At 50.0% G+C, this 22,250-nt stretch overlaps 1 protein-coding gene across 1 annotated transcript in view; it reads left to right on the forward strand.

Moving 5' to 3' along the window:
- The window catches only part of LOC137432612 (sulfhydryl oxidase 1-like), a 160,413-nt gene that overhangs the window by 132,732 nt on the left and 5,431 nt on the right, over nt 1–22,250 (forward strand). The window contains exon 10 of the mRNA XM_078782791.1: nt 1,303–1,450. Coding sequence (XP_078638917.1) covers nt 1,303–1,450 — 148 coding nt within the window. The remainder of the gene's footprint in view (nt 1–1,302; nt 1,451–22,250) is intronic.

Raw genomic sequence — 22,250 nt, forward strand, 5'->3', positions numbered from 1 at the left:
TAACAGCTGTAACAAATTTTCAATTTGTTATAGCTTCGTATGAAGCACTGGTGGTTTAGGTATGCTATTAGCCAATTGTTAAAGAAATTAATTATTGTACAATTATTATTTATTTATTTTAATTACTGAATTAATCAATCTATTGTACACCTCTCCCTCCCAATACTATCTCTATGTGCTGCATGGTGGCATTGTGTGCTGCATGGAGCCCAACCCGTACTTGAGGATATGTTATTTATTTATTTATTTGGAATGGGGTGGTGTACTTTGAATGTATGGCTACTTGTTCGTCTTTGATATGACTCAGCCGGCCAGGGTTCGAACCACCGACCTGCCATATTCAGAGTGGGCATTCCACTGAAGCTTGTATGACACTGAATCTTGCACAAACATAAACATATACATACATGTATATGTACATGCATACAGATACACCTACGAGTCATTAAGATTTATTTTTCATATATTTTTACTTGCGTACATGAAATTTCCAAAGATACAACTCCTGTCAAAGACACTTCAGTGCCCGTATAACATTACATGCATCATACTAGCACGGACATTTCTTCGTAATTTGTTACACGTCGCCGTCAGGCGTAGGAAACCGGTCTCTCAGTGACAACAATTCTGAGTGATGGTGTCTGACCTTATAGCAGTACATCTTTGTAGTAGTGCTGATTAACAGTCTGACTCGATGAGATCCATTCCTAGGACACATCAAATTGTTCTCACCCCATTAAATTGTCCTGGAACATTATTGCCATACCTTGTATTTACAATTTGGGTGAAAGGGTTTTCTTGAGTTTCAAAATATTGTTCATCATAATGGAGAATTCCATGCTATAAAGAGTGACGTTGCTTGATATTTTTAAAAAGATGCTTAAATGTTTATGCATAAAATGTATTAGACTTTAATATGTTTGTCTTTAATATTGTTAAGACATTGGAGTTTTTAGTATTTATTTTGATGGAATTCAAAATGTGCAATCACATTATTAAACACTTTGCTGTTAAAAAGTTATTCTTACGAATATTGAATTAAGAGCAAAGGAAAATTAAAAAACGTTCGGCAAAGAAAGTTGTTCATATCTCTCATTTCCTCGCAATGTTTTTGTCATATTTTGTAATCCTTCAGATATTGTGATATATTCATAGCTGTACCCACCATTTTAAGTAATGGAAAATATTCATTAGTTTTTCCCATTCAATCTTCTTCCCGAAAATAAACACTGACGCATGTTCCTTTTTTGTTGAATGAGAGTGAGAGATTGTAGGAAATAGTGTGTTCTTTGCAATCTGCAGATTCCGGGAGTGTTCTTGCCCAATAATACTTCCTGGGTTGGCTGCCAGGGCTCGGCGCCAATGTTCCGAGGCTACTTGTGTGCCTTGTGGACCTTATTTCACGTACTGACCGTACAAGAGGCTATTATCAAGCAGTATGCAGCTGCAGGTCTGTTTTGCAAGAAATTTTGAGTTTTGGAAAATGGTATTTTATCCATTTTTTTACGGATTTTTAAACGGATTTTGTTCATCTTGTATGTATGATGATGATTCCAGTAATGTCACCATTCCAGTTAAGAGGTGCTTACAGAGGTAAGTACTCCCTCATGGGCTAAGTACTCCATCATGGGCTAGCATGTTGGATTACTTTCTAAGGTAAATCCACTCTGCACAAATGACTGCCAAGGAGCGAGAAATGTGTCCATGGATTGATTTATTTCCCAAAGGAGGAGACTGGTGATTTTCCAATGGAAGATTTCTAAAGCCTGTGTGGGCTGATTGATGCTGCAGTTAGCAGTGCAGCAGCTGACACTGCATTAGGCATTGGGCATTTCTGTCTTTTTCAAAGATAGCAACTGAACCGCTTTGTTTTATCTGTAGGTGAGCACAATCGTGGCTAAAAATATTGGCACCCTTGCACTTTTTCAAATAATTCACCATTTCTTCCAGAAAATTGTTGAAATTAAAAAATGTTTTGGTATCCACAAATGTATTTCTTTGGTTTGCAGTGGAGCAAAACAAAAAAGCTGAAAAAATTACTAAATCTTAGCTTATTCCACACAGAAATCCTAAAATGGCCCGGACAATATTATTGGCACCTTTTAGAAGTTGTGAGAAATAATTGGATTTCAAGCAGGTGATTCTCCTTTACTTTGGAATTGAACTCACCTGTGGTGAGTTGCAGGTGCCTACAATATAAAAATCACTCATTCAACCAGTTTGAAGAGAGAAAAGGAGTCATTTTTCTGTTTTGTGTCACTGTGTTTACCGCAATGAGCATGGAGAAAAGAACAAACCCCAGAGAATTGTCTGAGGAGGTCAGACACAAGATTGTAGCCAAGCATGGACAATCTCAAGGCTACAAGTCCATCTCCAGAGACCTTGATGTTCCTGGGTCCACTGTACGCAATGTTATCAGGAAGTTTAAGGCCTTTGGCACTGGAGCCAACCTCCCTAGACGTGGCCGAAAGAGAAAACTTGATCGAAGATTGCAGCGAAGGATTGTTCGAATGGTGGAGAAAGCACCTCGATCAACTGCCAAACAGATTCAAGCTGACGTTCAGACACAAGGTATGACAGTTTCAACTTGCACCATCTGTCACCACCTCAATGATAGGAGACACAGGAGGACCCCACTGCTGCTGAGAGAGAGACATAAGAAAGCCCGACTGTAGTGTGCCAAACACACATGAAAAAGCCAAAATCCTTCTGGGAGAATGTCCTGTGGATAGATGAGACCAAATTATAGCTTTTTGGAAAAGCACATCATCTCTATGTTTACAGAAAACAAAATGAAGCCTTCAAAGAAAAAAACACCTTCCCTACAGTCAAACATGGAGGAGGTTCAGTGATGTTTTGGGGTTGCTGTGCTGCCTCTGGCACTGGGGAAAGGGAGGGGGAGGAGAGAAGGGGAGGGGAGGGATATAGATGGTTACTGGCAATTCATCACATCCACAAATGACGTAATCCACACAATTTATGTACTTTACATAACGTTAATAGGAATACATGGCCGTGTAGATGGGGAATACAGTTTTTTTGAAAGAAATCACAAATATCAGATGAAAGTTTTTAAAATTTAGAACTATTCTCACTCAGAGTTAAACGTCACCGCAACATTACGTGGTTGCTTCAACGTTTTCTGTGAATTATATGTCATCATTGTGAGATTTTTTTGTATTTTTTTTTTAATGAGATTTTTATATTTTTTAAAACGGCAAAAAAGCATCAGAACAGCTGCGAAAAAGCATCAAAACAACAGTGAAAAAGCATCAGAACAGCAGTGAAAAAGCATCAAAACAGCAATGTAAAAGCATCAAAACGCAGTAAAAAGCATCAAAACAGCAACAATTGTCCGGTGATTTTTCAATCACCGCAGCTAAATATGTCTGAGTAATTAACTATTTTCCTTCGTGCCTTTTTTGTGTTTTTTTTAATACACATAAATACATAAAATCACATAAAATACACATAAAAATCAGATCAGAATCAGAATCAGAATCAATATTCTCACAATCATCACAACACACCAGACACGTAGTTAATTACGCAGTGCTTCCTTGTAAACAATGTTCTTTGGCTTTCCTTGTTCGGATAGGATGTATAGATTGTTCTCTTGTCCTACCCGACTACATCCTACGTATAGTTGGCCATGGGAGAAGCACGGGGAATCAAGGTTCAGTCCGACCACCTTGAGAGATTGTCCTTGCGCCTTGTTGATGGTCATGGCAAAGCTGAGCCGTACGGGGAATTGGAGCCTTTTGAACTCGAATGGCAGATCAGATGGTATGATTGGTATCTTCGGAATGAAGACCTGTTCTCCGCTATAGTTTCCCGTTAGTATGTTGGCCTCAATTACGTGAGGCATCAACTTTTTCATAGCCAGTCGTGTGCCGTTGCACAGTTTTGGGGGATCGATATTTCTCAGGAGCATGATTGGAGCACCTTCCTTTAGATGGAGTATGTGGGGAGGCACACCCAGAGGCTGTAGCGAATTGAGGAACTCCACCGGGTAATGGACAGTCTCGTGGTCGTTTTGCATTGAGTCGACAGAGCGGTAAGTTCTTAGATCCCCAGGAATAGTCTGCAGAAGATCGAAATTGATTTTGTCCACTGCATCGTTCTTTGGGGCTAGACTTGCCCTTTCACAGAGCCAGGAGTGATTTCGGTAGTTGGCGGGGATGTTGGGGAAGACGTTCGCCTTGAGTTCGTCAGCCGTGGTGACATTGTTGCTGCATGGTACGATGTCCAGTCCATCTTCAGGGCACATCTCCAAATCTCCGTTTCCGATCTGTAACAGCTTTGCTGAAAAGGCGCCTGCGGCTACATCTCCATGAAGGGTGACACGCATGTTTGTGCTGAGTTTCAACTTCGTCACTTTTGACCATAGAGGAGATGCCTTTATACAGGAACGAAGTTCATCTGCCTTTGTCCCGCGTGGTATGACAGGCAGGGTCTGTCTGAAATCCCCTGCCATCAGAAGAGTAATGCCTCCCATGACAGTCTGATCGTTTCGAATATCTTGCAGTGTGCGGTCAACTGCCTCCAGTGCAACTCTGTGAGACATTGTGCACTCGTCCCAGACAATGAGTTGGCATTGCCGAAATACCTCTGCGACAGCCGATGACTTGGAGATGTTGCACATTGGCTGCTCCGTGTTAGTGAGGTTGAGGGGGAGCTTGAAGGTTGAGTGGGCGGTCCGGCCCCCGGGGAGAAGAGTGGCAGCAATTCCGGAAGAGGCAACAGCCAGAGCAATCATCTTTTTCTGCCTGATTTTTCACAGGAGGTTCATAAGGAACGTTTTTCCAGTGCCTCCAGGTGCATCCAGAAAGAACAATCCACCTTCAGAAGAGTGTATGCTCGCCAGCACATGCATGTAGATCTGTTCTTGCTCCACTGTCAGTCTTGGCTCGTTTTCATTGATGTAGTTTTCCAACTCTTGTGCGTTGTATGGTATGAAGTCTCTCGGAGTACTTCCCGAGCCAGGTGATTCTGTTGTTGTCGCTGTGTTACAGGAAGGCCAATGACCTCCAGCGAATGTCCTCCAAGAGAAAGCAGTTTGTCTTCTATGAGTACTAAGGCTTCATTGTAGATCGCATCGGAGTAGTCTGCTTCAGCATGAACCTGTCTTGCCCTGTGGAGAATGTCCTCGCTGAGATCGTCACGATGGTTATTCCACAGTTGTACCGGATTGGAGAGACCGCAAGTTTGTAGCATGATGGCAAAGAGATTTCTCAACAGGGCTGGAGAGCGTGAGACTGCTGCTTCTTCTAGAGTGGCATCCCAGTGGCTGTCATCCTCCAGAAGGCCATGCAGGTGGCAGGCTTGGCGGAAGGTGTCGCAAACCTGGCCGTTGAACGTTCTCAGTTCTTGGAAAGAGATGGGTCCTTTGACATGATGGAGTAGAAGGCGCAGGAAGAAGCATTCGAAATTGTTTGGATGTACAGTGTAGACTCGTCCAATTGCATCTGAACAGCGAATGTCGGGATGTCCCACAACTCGTGCTCCTTGTGTTCGTCGTTTCCACGTCTTACTGCCAACCACCCAGGTGTAGTACTGTGGGACTTCATTGTAGATGAGTGTTTTGGCGAATTTGTCTTGTTGACACAATTGGAAGAATGCGGTAAGTGTAGTTGAACTTGGTGGTTCTGCTGCTTTTTGCCTTGCGTTGCTTTCTGTGAAATACACTCTCTGGCCATTCTAAAGATGTACGGAAAGGTGTACAACGGTTGGGTAGCGTTCGTGGATAGGGAAGTTGAGAACTCTCCAGATAGCTTCATTACTACTGACGTAACGCCCCAGCTGATATGACTCGATCTCGTCGTTTTTGTTCCTCTGAAGGCCGAACATCGCCATGTCCGAACCTTTGTTGATGTATTTGCACACGTATTTGATTGATTTCACTGAGTTGCAGAACTCAACATTGAGATGAGCCTTGAATATTTTAGAGAGAAGTGGACAGTATGGTACAATCCATCGGTTGTCAAAGTCTATGCTTCTGGTCTCGGAAATTGAAATAGATGTTTCCGATCCACCGCTTTGAGGCTTTCTCCTCCGGTAAAGTGGGTATCCATCCAGACCAGTCTGCGTTTCCTTGAGAAATGCCCTAGGATATCGCTTGGTGCATTTACCGTCCTTCATACACGGAGACGATGGATTCAGCCGGCCGCAAGGGCCATGCACCATCTGCGTTTTGACGATGTTGGACAGCTCTGGATCCTCATCAGGGTTTGGAAGTTCAGCACTGATAAAAGAGTCTACATTGGAAGCGTGGATCTTTTCTTCTAGCCACACCAGAATGTGGGCATGGGGCAGGCCTCGTTTCTGCCATTCAATGGTGTACATGAAGCATCGGACAGTCCCGAAAACTTTGCCCTTCTTAATCGTCTGCATGAGTTCCTTCTGTTTCTGGTGGAATACCCTTGCGACAATGTCATGGCGATGTGTTGGCTGCTGGTTGATCATCAACTCTCGCTTAATTTCTTCCCACTGCGGATTACAGGTGAAGGTAAGGAAAAGGTCGGGGCGACCGTAATTGCGTACATATGCCATCGCATCCTGGGTCCGCTCGTGCATGTATTGGGGACCTCCGGTGAACGTGGATGGCAAGATGACCAGTTGTCCCATGTTCTGAACATCTCCGTCATTGTTGACAGCATCCCTGAGGTGTGCGTACGATTCTGCCCTCAGTTGACGTTGGTGGAGCCGGATAAAGAGGAGTCTCTCACTTTCGATTTTGGCATACATGTCGACGATGAACTGGTGGAACAGATCACGGCACTGCAGGATATGATTCGTGGAATTCTTTCTGACCATGATGTGGAAGGCATAGAAGTCATTCGCAGATACTTTCTTTCCCCGGCCGCCAGCTTGTTCAACTTCAAAATGATAGCCATCTTGTCCTTTCCAGAAAATCAGAGGGTACTGGAGGGCGTCATAGAATCGGTGAGTCTCCGAAATCCGCTTCGTGCTGTTGTCGCGAAGATGCAGGACGATGTCGCGATTGTTGTACTGCTCTCCTACCATGAGAACTGCAACGTCATTGTTGACTGGCTCATTAAACTGACGTTCGTGCTCTCCGTGAGGACGTTTGTCAGCTCGAATTACGACCTTGTAATCAGGTGAAGGCATTCTCTCCAATGTCGACTTGAAGCTGTTGACCAGCGCATTATTTGAGTGGAGCATATCTTGTAAGGCGAGGATTAGTTCAGAGCGGAGGTTGGAGAAGTTCTGTCCTCGTCGGGCAGCTTCTTCTCGGTGGTCACCCATAAAATAGATTTGTAAAAATTTCGGTTGCTCACCTGGTTGAGGGTGGATAGAGCCAATGAGGTGGTATACCTGGCCTTGCACCTTGTATGAAATGTAGGCATGAATCCTTGCTCAGTGACGACGCGATCTGCTCCAAACGAAGTCATTTGGAACGAAGAGTTGTAATTAAGGATTTCCTTCAGGAAGTGTCTGGATTGAGTCGTAGTTGATTGAAGTAGTTCTTTCAAAGGTTCCGGTGGAGATTGGAGAGAAGGCAAAAGGACATTGCCTCCCCTGCAACACATTCCTGGTGTTTCTCCCTTCCATTTCAAGGCATGGCAAAACTGACAGGTGAACGACATGGAGCCAATATCAACGTTTGAGGAGTAGTCAGTGTTCGGATTGTAACTGAATGCAGCCTTCTCCCATGCAATGGCCGGCTGCCGTCTGCCTGATGGTTGCCAGTTGTCGAGTCGTTTTTGGCGCTGTTCTTCTGTCTCCTGCTGTCTGGCCCTCGCTACACTTTGTTGATTGGCGTTTAGACGTGCGTCTGTCTCATCTTCTGTCTCTCGCTGTCTGGCCCTCGCCACACGTTGTTGATTGGCGTTTAGACGTGCCTCTGTCTCATCTTCTGTCTCTCGCTGTCTGGCCCTCGGCAGACGTTGTTGATTGGCGTTTACACATGCCTCTGTCTCATCTTCCATCTCTCGCTGTCTGGCCCTCGCCAGACGTTGTTGATTGGCGTTTACACGTGCCTCTGTCTCATCTTCCGTCTCTCGCTGTCTGGCCCTCGTCAGACGTTGTTGATTGGCGTTTAGACGTGCCTCTGTCTCATCTTCTGTCTCTCGCTGTCTGGCCCTCGCCAGACGTTGTTTATTGGCGTTTAGACGTACCTCTGTCTGATCTTCTGTCTCTCGCTGTCTGGCCCTCGCCAGACGTTGTTGATTGGCGTTTAGACGTACCTCTGTCTGATCTTCTGTCTCTCGCTGTCTGGCCCTCGCCAGACGTTGTTGATTGGCGTTTAGACGTACCTCTGTCTGATCTTCCATCTCTCGCTGTCTGCCCCTCGCCAGACGTTGTTGATTGGCGTTTAGACGTGCCTCTGTCTCATCTTCTGTCTCTTGCTGTCTGAATCTAGAGACACATTCCTGATTGGCTTGTCGATGGTGAAAAGTATCTTCATCGGTTTCATGGAGTCTCCGATCAGCGATTTTCCTTGTGCGGGAGGTTGAACGTGACAAATTTCTTTTCTTCGGTGCCATTGCCTTTATCACAGTCAGTCTTCCAGTCACTCACTCGTAGACAAATTCAAAATACCAAATTCAAAATACTTGTAGACAAAATACCGCGTTTACACGTGGTAAGAAATGACGCAAACGGAAGCTTGCAACCCTGCGTCGTGTCGTGGGCGTGGCCTCATGTTCCCAGGTGATTGGCTAACTCGAGTTCGAGCGAGCCATAATGCGCTGCGTTATGGCAAAAAAATATGGATCTAAAGATGAAAGGGGAAAAAACCTATGTGGTGTGAATGGCAATGTTCCTCGCTGAAATGTGAAAAAACGCACTCGCTTTTTGCCCGCGACGCATAACTGTGAGTTCATGGCAGCAAGGACCATCACGTGATCGCTCTGAGCGAATATACATCGCTCTATTATAGCTCGCTCTATTATAGCTCGCTCTATTATACAAACATCTATGTGAAACATGCTACTATCTATGCTAAAGCATACGAAATCATGCTAAATGCTAATCGTGCTAAAATCTATGCTACTTGCTGTGAGTTTATGGCGACACGGATGGAACATCACGTGATCGCTCTGAGCGAATCAGCGCGCTGCTTTCCCACCGCCTCTGATTCTGTGTATAATATTCCTCGCTGGAAAAAAATCTATGTGAAACATGCTACTATCTATGCTTAATCATGCTAAGTCATGCTAAATACTAATCGTGCAAAAATCTATGCTACTTGCTGTGAGTTCATGGCAGCAAGGACCATCACGTGATCGCTCTGAGCGAATCAGCGCGCTGCTTTCCCACCGCCTCTGATTCTGTGTATAATATTCCTCGCTGAAAAAAAATCTATGTGAAACATGCTACTATATGAACGGGGGGGGGGGGAGGGGAGGAGGGGGGGGAGGGGGAGGGGGTGGGGAGGGGAACGGGGGGGGAGGGGAGGAGAGGGGAGGAGGAGGGGGAGAGGAGGAGGGGGAGGGGAGGTGGGAGGGGGAGGGGGAGGGGGAGGGGGAGGGGGTAGATATATATATATATATATATATATATATATATTGTTACAGATCGCGGTTTAGATGTTATGATGACCGAGCGGTGGTGTATTACCGCGACCTAACAGGATCCCCGACTCACCCGATTCATCTCCCAAACGTTGGCCGGATCGCACCGCAGCTAGTCAATGAGGGAAAAGACGAAAACGACGCAATGCAAAGAGGAAAACGAAGGCAAAGAAAGGTTTGGAAATACTACTGAATTTATTGACTATTTACACACAAGCAAAAAGAAAGCAGTCACGTTTATTTACAAGCACATAAGACGCAGGTGACACAGGGAAAATACTAGCTTACCTACAGTCTTAATTAACCCAGGACAGAACAAACAAAAGACAGACTCACGCGGGGAATGACAGGAATGGCAGGAGGTGGATGGCTGGAGGTGAACGCTTGGTGGAGCCAACGCGGAGCTTGGTGGAGCTTTGGTGGAGGTGAACGCTTGGTGGAGCCAACGCGGAGCTTGGTGGAGCTGAACGCTTGGTGGAGCCAACGCGGAGCTTGGTGGTGCTGAACGTTTGGTGGAGCCAACGCGGAGCTTGGTGGAGCTGAACGCTTGGTGGAGCCAACGCGGAGCTTGGTGGATTGGTGTGACGGGTTTGCTCTCCTTCCCTCACAAGCTTCAGGACTCTTTCTCTCTCTTTCTTAGTCCCACCCAGTCCAACAACTTCCTCTCTTGCTTAGTCCAACTCAAGGCCTTCCTGTCTTCTGATCTCCTCCCTCCTCGACTCCTCACCGCAACCAACGCAACCACTGACCGCCACCACCGACTCCTCACCGCAACCAACTGACCACCGACTCCACTGACTGACTCTTCACGACTCTCTCTTGACGACCAACTCTTTGTGACCAACTCAAAGTGCATCTCCTCTGGGAACACCCCCGCCGTGGGTTATATAGGCCCCGCCCCTTAACCTTTTCGAACCTCCCCCAAACGTTCTCTCCCCGCCCTCTCAAGCCAAACCCCTTGTTCATGGTTGGTCGAGTGGGGCTGGCTCACTCCTCCCCTCTCTGACGAGGTGGGGACCCGCCTTCCTTCCCCCAACCCTGCCTCGTGGTCAATGGCGGATGAAGGGAAAACCGCCCAACATGCAGTTGGCAATGCGAATTGCAATTGACGGAAAGGGGGGATGTAAAAGGAAATGGAGATTTTGGGGATGGGAAGGAAAGGGGATCTATTCTCTTTCACTGGTGCAATGGAGTACTTCAATTAATGGGAGACACAGCCTTACTCTAAAACACAGAATAAGAGATAACTATCAACAGGGGTATTCTATTATTTGGCTGATGTGTATGCTTGTGGACTAATTATGGGATGCCCTTTCACCTTTGCACAGCTCCGGAGGTAGGGGGGTGCAGAACAAACAATAATAATAATAGTACAGCACACAATCAAAAAATATACAGTCCTCATCTCCGCAACACTGCACCCTCCTCCTCTTAGGCACGGCCAGGGCCTACAACTTTTACTTTTAGTGTGACACGTAGGTGTAGTTCCCTCTACTTTTAACCTGACCCTGAGTGCGACAGTTTTAAAACATAAATAAATGTGTCCCGCTGCTCCATTGCACCCTGCCTAACAGACTTACGCCCACAGTTAACCGAATTGCGGAATGGTCTTCAAACTACACCACTGACGGTGGGAAGCATTACTTACAATGACGCTATTTTTATTTACAAAACTAACCCAGGACCTGTGATTGTTCTTTCTGGGGGGGGAGACAGTCTGCTCTGCATCGACGCACCATGAAAGCACCCAAAAACGCACCAACACACACCCAAGCACCAATCGGTGCAGTCACCATTGTTCATCAATGTTCAACCATAAAAAATAACCAAACAACCCCTAACCCTGCAGGTGATCTCTTGCTCTTCGGCTCCCTCTGCTGGTTATTATTATTTTCCTGGTGTTGTCATCTTCCCTTGCTGGCGGCCTATTTGCAATAAAAGAATGCACCTAACGTGTCCGTTTTTATTTTATTTATGGCCCACAGGGGCCGACTATGTGTGGTTCACCTGTGGGGCATCGGTGCCCTGTGGCCAAGGTCCGTCAGCAAGATTTTGGGCCCTCATGGCCGGTTCCAGCAGAGGGGCCATGCCCCAACCCATGGGGTCCATAGGTGGTGCTCGGCCACAGACATGTGGTCCATAATGTGGTGCATCGATGCAGACAGCTGGTTCTGGGAATTTCGGGCGCACAATGGCCGACCCACGCACGCTCCCCTCGGCACCCAGTGGCGCACAGGTCATGTGGGAGACAAAAGGGGAAAGACAATTGAGCGAGGGGTAAGGTCACAAGGGTACACATCAATAAGGCAATGCAAGGCGAAATGCGTACGGAGGGCGAAGTGAGAAAGCTCGTCCCTACCGTACGTCACCCCCCTGTCACCTACCCTACCCTTGCCCTTACCCCATATGTACAAAAATCTACACATTTACAAATTCGTCACTACTGTCACGTCTTCCCCATATTTCCCCTATACCAAATTCGTCTCCACAATCCCTCTACTTCAAAATTTGCCATCACCAAATTCATCATCAATCCTCATAAGGAGGCAGAGATGGAACATCAAAGCACAATGTCACACCCACGTCATGATGCGTCTCACAATCCAAACATTTGCATAGTAAAAATAATTAAACATGGCATGGTGCGGAGTACCTGTCACCTCAGGTGAGTGGATGCAGATGGTGCGAGGAGACTTCATCCTAACTACTTCCTAAATAACATTAACACACTTTACACTACCCGGGGTCTTTCCCTGCCAATCCATTGGCCAACTTACACTATGGGTTCTAAAAACCAATTCCCATTGACCAAACTGTGGTGCTTCTCAATTTGGGGTCTCACTCCCCCGATTCCTCTCCCGGTGCCTCGCACAATTTCTGGGCTGCGACGTGTAGCTCTCCCAGCAGGTCTACCCACCTGCACACCTCCACCACTGCAGTTGCCACCCGAGCTTACCTAGCTCCTCACCCTAACCTAACTAACTGGGGAAGGCCCTCTCCTGGCTCTGTCACCCCCTGGTGCCCTCTGGCACTGGGCTACCCGGGTCCGTCCTCCGGATCCTCGGGCCCCATCCACAACTACCGGCTCCCAGAGCCCACCTGCGGCCTCACCTGGCCGACATCCTCACAGTGGTGGAGTGCCCAAACCAACTACACACACTAACAGGCTACACGCCCAGCCATTTCCACAACACGAATGCACCCATCCAAAGACCATTCTTTCACCCGCACCACAGATGCCAATATCCAACCACAATTTACCTGCACCCTCTACCTAACACTTTCACTACCCGCCCCGGGTATCCGTGATGGGGGTCCACTCTTCCCCCATTCACACCTTCGCACCATCCACTCCACTCCACAATTTCCACCATACTCACTCCACAACCATCCATTCCAATACTCCAGATATTCCACACTACCATTTATTCCACACAGCCACATACACCTGTTGTTGCACACCTGTGCAATCACCTGGTGCCACCTGCACCCTCCTCCTCTTCCTGGACCATTTGGTCAACACAACACACCTCACCATTACTCACTCAAACACTGCTCCACACACCTGTTCAGTTGCACACCTGTGCAATCACACCTGTTCAATCCTCACACACGGCATCATCTCTTCTAACTACTCCCCTCTGAAACTTGCGCTTCCCAGTCGTCCCTTTAAACTATTGCGCTCCCACATCATTATCATCCACGCTAATCTACCTGCGTCCCCACTACAGGTATCCTTGTCACTAACTAACCTTAACGTCACCTAATGTCATCTTCTAGGGCCCTACACACGATATAACCTAACCCACCCGGGCTAGTTTTCACTGCCATCAACCCCATAAACTATAGCTCCTTTGCCCCACCGTGAGGGATGACAGAGTTGCCATCCCACCACATCGGGGCATCTCTCACTACCATCCCCCCAGTCCTCTGACGCTACGAGCCCCCGTCGCAAGAGGTACTGGGTCCTGCCTCGGCATCTAGAGCCGAGGCGATCCATGATGGCGCCTGCTCGCCGGCATAAGGTCTTATCCGGTCGGCATGGACGATCCGAGGGGGGGTCCGTGGCCCCATTTTGATCTTAATGACCACGTCACAGATTTGCGACAGGACGACTCCTGGGCCTTGCCAGGGGTAGGTGAGTTTTGGGCACCTTCCCTTCCGCCTCCGGGGATTAAAGAACCAAATCTTCATCCCCGGAGCGTATTGACTCTCCTGGCTCCGGTCGTCGTACCTGCGCTTCATCTTGGCCCCCGCCAGATGGAGCTGGCGGCGGGCGAAGGCATGGACCCGCTCCATGCCTTCCTCCAGGTGACGTGCATAACCCTCCCTCGGCGGTGTATCCGTGGTGTCTGGCACGGGACCGCATAGCAAGTCGGCGGGAGCCCGTAACTCCCGCCCATACATAAGCAACGCTGGACTGCATGCGGTGGCCCCGTGCTGGCTAGTTCGGTAGGCCATCAACAGGTACGGGAGACGTTCGTCCCAGTCATCCTGACGGGTGGTGGTGAACAATGCCAGTTGTTGTATCAATGTTCTGTTGAACCGTTCCACCATCCCGTCAGATTGTGGCCGCAAGGGCGTGGTTCTTGTTTTCCGAATTGACAGGAGTCTGCACACATCTTTTAGTAATTGGCTCTCAAAATTTCCTCCCTGATCGGTGTGCAGCTCCTGTGAATCCCGTGCGGACATACAAATCCTTCTACGAAGGCCTGTGCTACCACCCCTGCTTCTTGGTTGGGGAGGGCATAGGCCTCCGGCCACTTGGTGAAATAGTCCATTACAACGAGGATATACTTATTACCTTGGCGGGTGCGGGGCAGCGGTCCTAGAATATCCATAGCCACCCGCTCAAGGGGGGCCCCCACCTGATGTAATTGAAGGGGGGCCCTCATCCTCCGTGCTGGTCCCTTTTTGGCAGAACAGGCGTCGCATCTCCGACACCAGTCCTGTATGTCGCGCCCCATATTCACCCAATAGAACCTCCGGCGGACCCAAAATATTGTCTTTGTCCTGCCCAAATGGCCGCCGGAGCGGGTACCATGCACCTGTTGCAATATGACGTTCTTGAATTTGTCAGGGACTATCACCAGCCAGGAAGTTCTATCAGAGGGAACCTCCACCCACTTGCGATACAAGATGTTGCCTTTCAATTCCAGGGTCTGCCACTGAGCCCAATACGCCTTTGTTTGCGCCCCGAGGGGGGTGACCTCTTCCCCCTTTGGTCTTTGCCCCAATTTGACCCAATTGAACACTGGCCCCAGGACAGGATCCTCCTGCTGGGCCGTGCTCCATGCCAAATCTCCAAATTCCTCGTCTGCGGTTAGTGGCAAAATTGGCCCTCTCACCCGGGTTGCCCGGACACGACGAGAATCGGGGCAGAATCGCCCAATTGCTCCCTCTCCTCGTGTCTCGCACAAAATTTACAGTTTTCCCCCAGACAAGGACGCCGAGAGAGTGCGTCCGCATTACCATGGGCCTTCCCGGCCCTATGGGCCACATCAAAATCGTACTGCTGCAACTTTTCCAACCACCTTGCAATTTGGCCCTCCGGTTCCTTGAACCGGAGGAGCCATTGCAAGGAGGAATGGTCAGTTCTAACCAAAAATTTCCGCCCGTACAGGTACGGGTGGAAATGGTTCATGGCAGCCAGCATGGCCAATAACTCTTTGTGAGTGACGCAATAATTTCGCTCGGGCCTACTTAAGGCCCGACTATAGTAACCAATCACTCTCTCCATGCCCTCCTGTGTCTGAGACAAAACTGCGCCCAATCTTTCCTGGCTCGCATCCGTGTCCAGGGTAAATGCCCCGTCACTAGTGGGGTAAGCTAGAAGGGGTGCGGATGTTAAACACCCCTTCAATTTTTGGAAGGCCTCGTGGCACTCCCGTGTCCAACTAAATCGCGTCCCCTTCTCCGTAAGCCGGTGGAGGGGACGGGCCAACTCCGCAAATTTCGCCACAAAGCGCCGGTAGTAGGAGCAGAGTCCCAAAAATCCCCGCACCTCCTTGATGGTACGTGGTGCGGGCCACTCCTCTACCGCTTTAATTTTGTCTGGGTCCGTTTTTACCCCCTCGCGGCCGATCACGTGACCTAGATAGGCCACCTCTCTTGCAAACAAAGTGCACTTACTCGGGTTCAGCTTCAACCCTGCCTGTCTGAGGCACCCGAACACCTGGTCCAAATTAGCTACTGCCTGGGGGAACGTTTTGGCATGTACTAGGACGTCATCCAGGTACACCAGGCATGATTGCCATGGCATGCCGCCTAGTACATGCTCCATCAATCTTTCAAAGGTGGCGGGGGCGTTACACAAACCAAACGGCATCACAGTAAACTGATACAGTCCCTTACCTGTGGAAAATGCCGTTTTCTCCTTCCCTGCCCTATCCATTTCCACCTGCCAATACCCACTCTTGAGGTCCAAAGTCGAGAACCAATTTGAGCCCGCAACGGCATCGAGGGTGTCATCAATTCTTGGCAGGGGATATGAGTCCTTGAGTGTCACGTTGTTTAGCTGGCGATAGTCCACGCAGAACCGCGTGGTCCCATCCTTCTTTTTGACCAGCACAACAGGTGACATCCAAGGACTTCCCGAGGGCTCGATCACACCTGCGTCGAGCATTTTTTCAACCTGCTCGTCAGTTTCTGCCCTCTTGCTCCAAGGGAGCCGTCGGGCGGCCTGACGAATAGGCCGGGCCTCACCGGTGTGGATCTGATGTTTCACCAGGCCCGTACGTCCAATATCCTCGGTGGACAAGGAGAAGAGGTCCAAATGGGACCCAACCAGTTTGTGTAAGGCCTCCCTCTGGGTACCTCCCAACTCTACACTACTACGATTTACCATCTCGCAAATGGGATCGGGCCAATTCCTAGAACTTATTGAAGGCTCCCCCTGGGGCCGGCTCGGCTGGACGTTCTCGCCCCTCACTGACGCGACTTCTCTAACTGGGGTGCAGCCAGCTACCCTCGTGCCCCTCACTATAGTGCGTGGTTCTGTGCTAATATTAATTACTCGGACGGCCACCACCGGCCCGTCCGTTTTTACAAGGGTACGGCCCACGATTAAACCAGGTATGGATAGCGCTGCCACCGGTTCGACCAGGCCGCAGGATTCCTGCCATGTCGGGCGAGCTGACCATCGGGCCGGCACGATGGCCTCGGCCCCTGGAGGGATGGTCACGGCCTCAGGAGCCTCCAGCTCCACCCTCTCGGCCGTGCTCACCCCCTCCAATGGTAGCTCCTCCACTCCCCATCGCAGGATCCCCCGACTCAAGTCGATTTTACATCCGCTGGCAGTCAACAAATCCAACCCTATTAAGCATGGGTCGCACACCTCCGCCACCCAAACCTCTATCTCTTGCTTTACCGATCCCAACTTGAGGGTCACAAAACCACGCCCTATGATCGGAGCCGTTGCCCCGGTAGCCAACTGCAAACTATGATTTTCCAGATGCTGGATTTTACCCCAGCCGTCTGCACTCGAATTAAGGACCACGGGGCTGATGATCGTGGCGCTGGCTCCCATGTCCACCACGGCGTCTACCCCCACGCCGGCAATTTTGCACCGAATTGTCAAACTACCCGTCCCAATTCGGCCACAATGAATGACCTGTCGCGTCAACGAGGGCTTCTCCCCATCCCCTACTGCCGAACACCGCCCTGCATGCCCGGCACGTTCTAGTTTCCCGGGCCCTGGCGGGGGGGTGTCTGAGGTCGGCTAGGCCGATCTATACGGGGCGGAGTTGAGGGCATCGGTTGGCGGGAAACGTCCCGGCGCGGAGCTCGACACTCCCATGCATGGTGACCCATCCGAGCACAATTATAGCACCTCACCTGGTAAGGTGCTTGCCTCCGGTATTCCAAATTCCCCCCCCTGTATGTCCGAATTGGGGTACTCTGTCGGGGACTACCGGGTGCCACCGCTGGGGCCGCCTGCCATGGTCCAGGTCCCGCCAGGCACCGATCCACTAACCTCTGGACCATGCTCTCCAGGTCAGGGCCCCCGTCGGGGGCGGGGCCCCTTGGGGGGCCGCCCCCCATCACGGGCCCCATCTGACGCACCGCCACTGCGTGGCGCTCGCCTCCCCGGGCCAGGGGCCTCGCTGCTTCCCAACGGGCTGCAGCGTCGGCCGCCTGACTCATGGTTTGCGGGCGCCACATGGCGAGCTGTTGCCGGAGCTCCAGATCCGGAAGGGCCTGAATAAAGTGATCCAGCGCCAGGCTTTCCTGGGAATTCGCTGCCATGACCGCGTGTGCAATCCCGACCGCGCGGCGAATATCGTGAGCAAGTTCCCCGATGGTCTCCTGGGGCTTGCGTTTTCGCTGCGCAAGTTGGGCTTTAACAAGCTCGCTTTGCTGTTCAATGCCGAACCGATTAATTAATGCCGCACGGAGAGCTGGCAGGGTGAGAGCACCCGGTGGTAAAGCCGTCAGCACCTCCGCCGCCGCACCGCGCAGTGCCCCCACCAGGTGTACTCCACCTTCGTCCGGATTCCAACCGTTGCCTTTACACACGTACTCAAACTGCGCCAGGTACGCCCTCAAATCACTCTTGCCGTCATACGGCGCGAGTGGGACCTTGTGGGCGCCCGAAGGTCGGACCCCGCGCGTCACTCCTTGCGGGATCAACGCGGGACCAACCCGTTCGGGCTCCCACAGTACGCTATTCCCGGGGGGCTCCCGCGCGTCCCCCGTCCCTCCAAACACTACCCCTCCTGGTGTCGCTGCCTGGGTCGCCCCTCCGCAACCCGCTACCCACGCCAAACCCCCACATCCTTGCTCACCAGCACCCCCCTCACTCCCCATAGCCACACCTCCTTGCACACCTCCCCTGTCCATCCACTCCGGACCAGTCATACATCTTACCATTGGTCCCTCACGAACACCCGGGTCTACACCACCCCCCAAGCCGACTGAATCTCCCCTCACATCATATACATTGCCACTCACCTCCGTACCTCGTCGTCGCACCTCCTCTGCCACCTGCAAACTTTTTATTTGGTTAGTGAGCACCTCATCATGATTTGAACACAGACCTTGTACATATTCCATGACTTCCTCCTTTATCTCCCTCTTAGTTTCCCTCCGTCTCTTCTTAATTTCACTCACCCCCTCTTCCACCTCCTCTAATTTTTCCTTTACCTCTTTCATCTCCCGGTGCGCCCCCTCTATCTCTTCCTCTAACGCCACCTTAACCGTTTTCGATGTGCGTCCTCACCTCTCGGTCCTTCGTCTCCATCACTTCTGTCACCTCCTCCAACTTCTTCGTCAACCCCTCATGTACCATCTGACATTCCTTTTGTGTTGCTATTAATTCGTTTTTTATGTCCTTTTGTGTCGCTTTTAACCCCCCGATTATTGCAGTGTTCTTTTCCACTTGGTCCGCTAGTTCCCTTTGTCCGACTGTCAGCTGTTCTACTCCCTTCGTCAGATCCTCTATGCCCCCCTGTAACCTAGCCGTATTATTCCTCACTTCTTTCTCCATACGCTTCTCACCTCGCTTTACCTCCTCGCGTAGCCCCGATACCTCCTCACCCACACCTCGTCGTATCTCCTCTTTCATCTCCCCCATCTCTTTTGTAGATGCCACCCTCATCTGTCCCAATTCATCCCTCTGAGCATCCAGTTTACTTTCTAACCCGATTTTTACCTCCTCTATCTGCTCTCCCATTTGTTTAATTTCTCTGGCGGATTGCTCCCCTATCTCCCGCAATTTGTCCTCCATCCTATTTTCTAGCCCCATTAACCCATGTTTCACCTCTTTTATCCCGTTGTCTAACGCCTCACCGGTACCCCTCACTTCGTCCCTCATTACCCACAATTGCTCACCCTGAGCATCCATCCGGTTCCCCATTACCCCCATTTGGTTTCCCATTACCCCCATTTGGCCCTCCAATCGCTCACCCAATCGCTCACTATCAGCCCTCATTTGCTCACTATTAGCCCTGATATTGTCCTTCTGCAGGTTGAGGGACGCCTGCATTTGTACCATAAATTGCTCCATGAGGGCCTGCATTTGCGCCATCCCTCCCACTTGTGCAGCGGGTGCGGCCGCCGTAGCAATGTGCGAGGCGCAATTTTGCGCGCCCGCAACCTCGTGCGCGAGGACGCCATTTTGCGCGCCTGATACTCCCTCAACCGCCTCCTCATTGCTCCCCTCCATTTGATCCTGGGTTACTCCTAACCCCTCTATCTCTCCCACCGGCATCCCGTCGCCTTGACCAGCCATGGCGCGATCTCAAAATTCGGGTTTTATAAAACAACAAATAAATTTCGGCAGCTTGTAATTTTGAGCGCGTTAAGCGCGCTTCGGGTCCGATCTCACTCCCAGACACCAATTGTTACACTAATAGTACAATTGGTGTTCCAAAATTTGGGCCTAACAAATTTAGTCCCAGGTCCGAATCCAACTCCTGACAACCAATTGTTACAGATCGCGGTTTAGATGTTATGATGACCGAGCGGTGGTGTATTACCGCGACCTAACAGGATCCCCGACTCACCCGATTCATCTCCCAAACGTTGGCCGGATCGCACCGCAGCTAGTCAATGAGGGAAAAGACGAAAACGACGCAATGCAAAGAGGAAAACGAAGGCAAAGAAAGGTTTGGAAATACTACTGAATTTATTGACTATTTACACACAAGCAAAAAGAAAGCAGTCACGTTTATTTACAAGCACATAAGACGCAGGTGACACAGGGAAAATACTAGCTTACCTACAGTCTTAATTAACCCAGGACAGAACAAACAAAAGACAGACTCACGCGGGGAATGACAGGAATGGCAGGAGGTGGATGGCTGGAGGTGAACGCTTGGTGGAGCCAACGCGGAGCTTGGTGGAGCTTTGGTGGAGGTGAACGCTTGGTGGAGCCAACGCGGAGCTTGGTGGAGCTGAACGCTTGGTGGAGCCAACGCGGAGCTTGGTGGAGCTGAATGCTTGGTGGAGCCAACACGGAGCTTGGTGGAGCTGAACGCTTGGTGGAGCCAACGCGGAGCTTGGTGGATTGGTGTGACGGGTTTGCTCTCCTTCCCTCACAAGCTTCAGGACTCTTTCTCTCTCTTTCTTAGTCCCACCCAGTCCAACAACTTCCTCTCTTGCTTAGTCCAACTCAAGGCCTTCCTGTCTTCTGATCTCCTCCCTCCTCGACTCCTCACCGCAACCAACGCAACCACTGACCGCCACCACCGACTCCTCACCGCAACCAACTGACCACCGACTCCACTGACTGACTCTTCACGACTCTCTCTTGACGACCAACTCTTTGTGACCAACTCAAAGTGCATCTCCTCTGGGAACACCCCGCCGTGGGTTATATAGGCCCCGCCCCTTAACCTTTTCGAACCTCCCCCAAACGTTCTCTCCCCGCCCTCTCAAGCCAAACCCCTTGTTCATGGTTGGTCGAGTGGGGCTGGCTCACTCCTCCCCTCTCTGACGAGGTGGGGACCCGCCTTCCTTCCCCCAACCCTGCCTCGTGGTCAATGGCGGATGAAGGGAAAACCGCCCAACATGCAGTTGGCAATGCGAATTGCAATTGACGGAAAGGGGGGATGTAAAAGGAAATGGAGATTTTGGGGATGGGAAGGAAAGGGGATCTATTCTCTTTCACTGGTGCAATGGAGTACTTCAATTAATGGGAGACACAGCCTTACTCTAAAACACAGAATAAGAGATAACTATCAACAGGGGTATTCTATTATTTGGCTGATGTGTATGCTTGTGGACTAATTATGGGATGCCCTTTCACCTTTACACAGCTCCGGAGGTAGGGGGGTGCAGAACAAACAATAATAATAATAGTACAGCACACAATCAAAAAATATACAGTCCTCACCTCCGCAACAATATATACATATATATATTGTGCAGCTTGAGGACTGTATTTTTTTGATTGTATGTATTATTATTATTGCTTGAGTCTGGCCCCTCCTGCCTCTAGTGTTGTGTAAAGGTCAAAGGGCGTTCCGGTAGTTAATTCCATAAAGCATCCATTGAAGGACACTATAAAACCCTTGTTCAGTAGCTTATATTTTTATTATGTGTTTTAGGGTAAGGCCTTGTCTTCCATTAAAATGACACTCCATTGCACCAAGTGAAATAGATAGATTCCCTTCATTCCCATTCCCAAAAACCTCCATTTCCCCTTTCGTCATGGCCAAGCCTCAATTTGCCAATTACATCCCCTCCAAAGCCGCCATTGAACATGTGCTTGGGTCGGGGAAGAAAGGCGTGCCCGCCCCTCGTCATCAAGGGCGGAGCCAGAGGGTCACGCGACCAACCATGGCCGAGGTGAGCACACCGATGGGCGTGTCCTGAAGGCCGGCGGCTTAATCGCCGGAGGCGTTATAAAAGCGCGGGCGCAAGAGTGATAAGGAGGGAGTCGTCAGAGCAAAGCTGCGTTGAAGGGTCCATGACAAGAGAGGTCCATGACAAAGAGAGGTCCATGACAAAGAGAGGTCCATGACAAAGAGAGGTCCATGACAAGAGTGGCGGTTGCATCCACAGCAGCTTGAGCCACCGAAACTGCAGCCACAGCAGCGTGGGGCCTGGACGGCAGTTTGGAGCAGGGCCGTGAAGGAACGGCAGCTGCCCAACGCGCCGATCGTGCTGCCGGACCCGTTGGACCTCCCTCTCCCCCCAGCCATCCACCTGCCATTCCTATCATCATTCCCCGTGTAAGTGTGTTCGTAGTCTGTCTTTTGTCTTGTC

This window comes from Myxine glutinosa, chromosome 8 (genome assembly GCF_964187855.1).
Source record: "Myxine glutinosa chromosome 8, kmMyxGlut1.1, whole genome shotgun sequence".
Lineage (NCBI taxonomy): Eukaryota > Metazoa > Chordata > Myxini > Myxiniformes > Myxinidae > Myxine > Myxine glutinosa.